We start from the raw sequence: 1,505 nt of genomic DNA on the forward strand, positions 1-1,505 counted from the left end.
TACTAAGAAAGGAAAATAGAATGTACGCACAGCCCTGTAGGTATCCTCCTGCAAAAAAAGGAAAAAGTTTACCTTAACTTAGGTTAACCGTACGCAGGGTGTTTAAGCAGGTGAAGTGGTCCCGCCTTACATCAAACTGGACCTCATGGAAGACCAGTTATTGCAGCTGAATATTGGCTATCCAGCCATCTTCTCAGATGCAAATGAAACGCACACACAAACTCAATTCAGTTCAGATTCGCATCCAATGTTTGTTTGATTATTGATCTACCTACCGTGTTTATTATTTTTTTTTCATTTCTGGGAGGTTTGAAAAAATGATTGCTGAGCGGATGAACGTGAGATGGGTTGCGGGGAGGAAGGCTCACGCCGTAGGCGTGAGACGGCGCGAGCCTTGGTAGGTATGCATCCGCAATCAAGTATTGGGGAAATACCAAATAAAATGTAGGAAAAGTAGGTTCGTATAGGAATCACCTATTGGGCCCATAGGGAAGCCTACCCATGGGCATATACAAATTCTACAAGAGCCAAACGTCCTTGAATCCCCCTTCTGCAACAAAACGTAAGCCAAATCATTCTTGCGGAGCGTGCGTGTTGCGTCATACATGTAACCAAGGAGCTTCAAGCTCCTTGATGTAACCAGGGAGGTGAGAGGAAACTTGTCTCACCTCCCTGATGTAACATAGCCGCAGGCGCATACCGACGATCTTACGGAGGGGAATTCCCTGAGTAATACGGGTAACTAGACGAAATTGCACAAGCGACACACAAAATAGATTCCTTCTAGATGAATACTGCCAGACTGTATTGATGCCGTCAGCATGAACAAGCAAGGAATCCACCCTCAAACCATTAACACACCTTTGAATTGAATTGAATAGAATTGAATTGAATGGAATATATTTCTCATATTCACGCTAACAACCACATAAGAAATATCAAAATAATGAAAATACAATTCAAAACAAAGAAATTAGCACATAAGGTAAATGCAGTATAACTAATACTATGCGTTGCTATGGGCGAGTAGATAACACAAGGATATTTTTGATAAGTGACGGAACCAAAGTTTTAGCCCAAACATAAACCCCTACATGCCACTGCAATACTTTAAATAATCTTAGATGGTATCTATCGGCTCTTATTATTCTCTCAAGTCGCGGACGTAATGATCTATTTGAACAATAAGTCTATCTGTAAAACAAAAAAAAAAATCCACCCACAACACAGCAGATCACACACAAAAAGGAAACTAACCCCTGCTAATTTTCCCACTGCGACTACTGTATTACTTATTCTACTACCACTGCTACTACTGTTGCTGCTGCTGCTGCTACTACTACTACTATTACTACTACTACCACCACTACTACTACTACTACTACTACTAATAATAATAATACTGATATACTTCTACTATACACTACTACCACTTCTACTGCTTTTACTGTAATACTACTACATGTACTTCTCCTGTTACGATATAAAACTACAAGAATACTAAT

General features: G+C 40.0%; 1 protein-coding gene across 1 annotated transcript in view; it reads left to right on the forward strand.

Annotated features, from left to right (window-relative positions):
• Positions 1-343: 343 nt before the first annotated feature.
• The window catches only part of LOC139727503 (uncharacterized), a 102,046-nt gene continuing 100,884 nt past the window's right edge, over positions 344-1,505 (forward strand). The window contains exon 1 of the mRNA XM_071638477.1: positions 344-397. Within this exon, the coding sequence (XP_071494578.1) occupies positions 344-397 (54 nt within the window). The remainder of the gene's footprint in view (positions 398-1,505) is intronic.

This window comes from Diadema antillarum, unplaced genomic scaffold, assembly GCF_040938485.1.
Source record: "Diadema antillarum isolate AM-2024a unplaced genomic scaffold, OU_Dant_1.0 seq00000134_RagTag, whole genome shotgun sequence".
In the NCBI taxonomy this organism is placed as follows: domain Eukaryota; kingdom Metazoa; phylum Echinodermata; class Echinoidea; order Diadematoida; family Diadematidae; genus Diadema; species Diadema antillarum.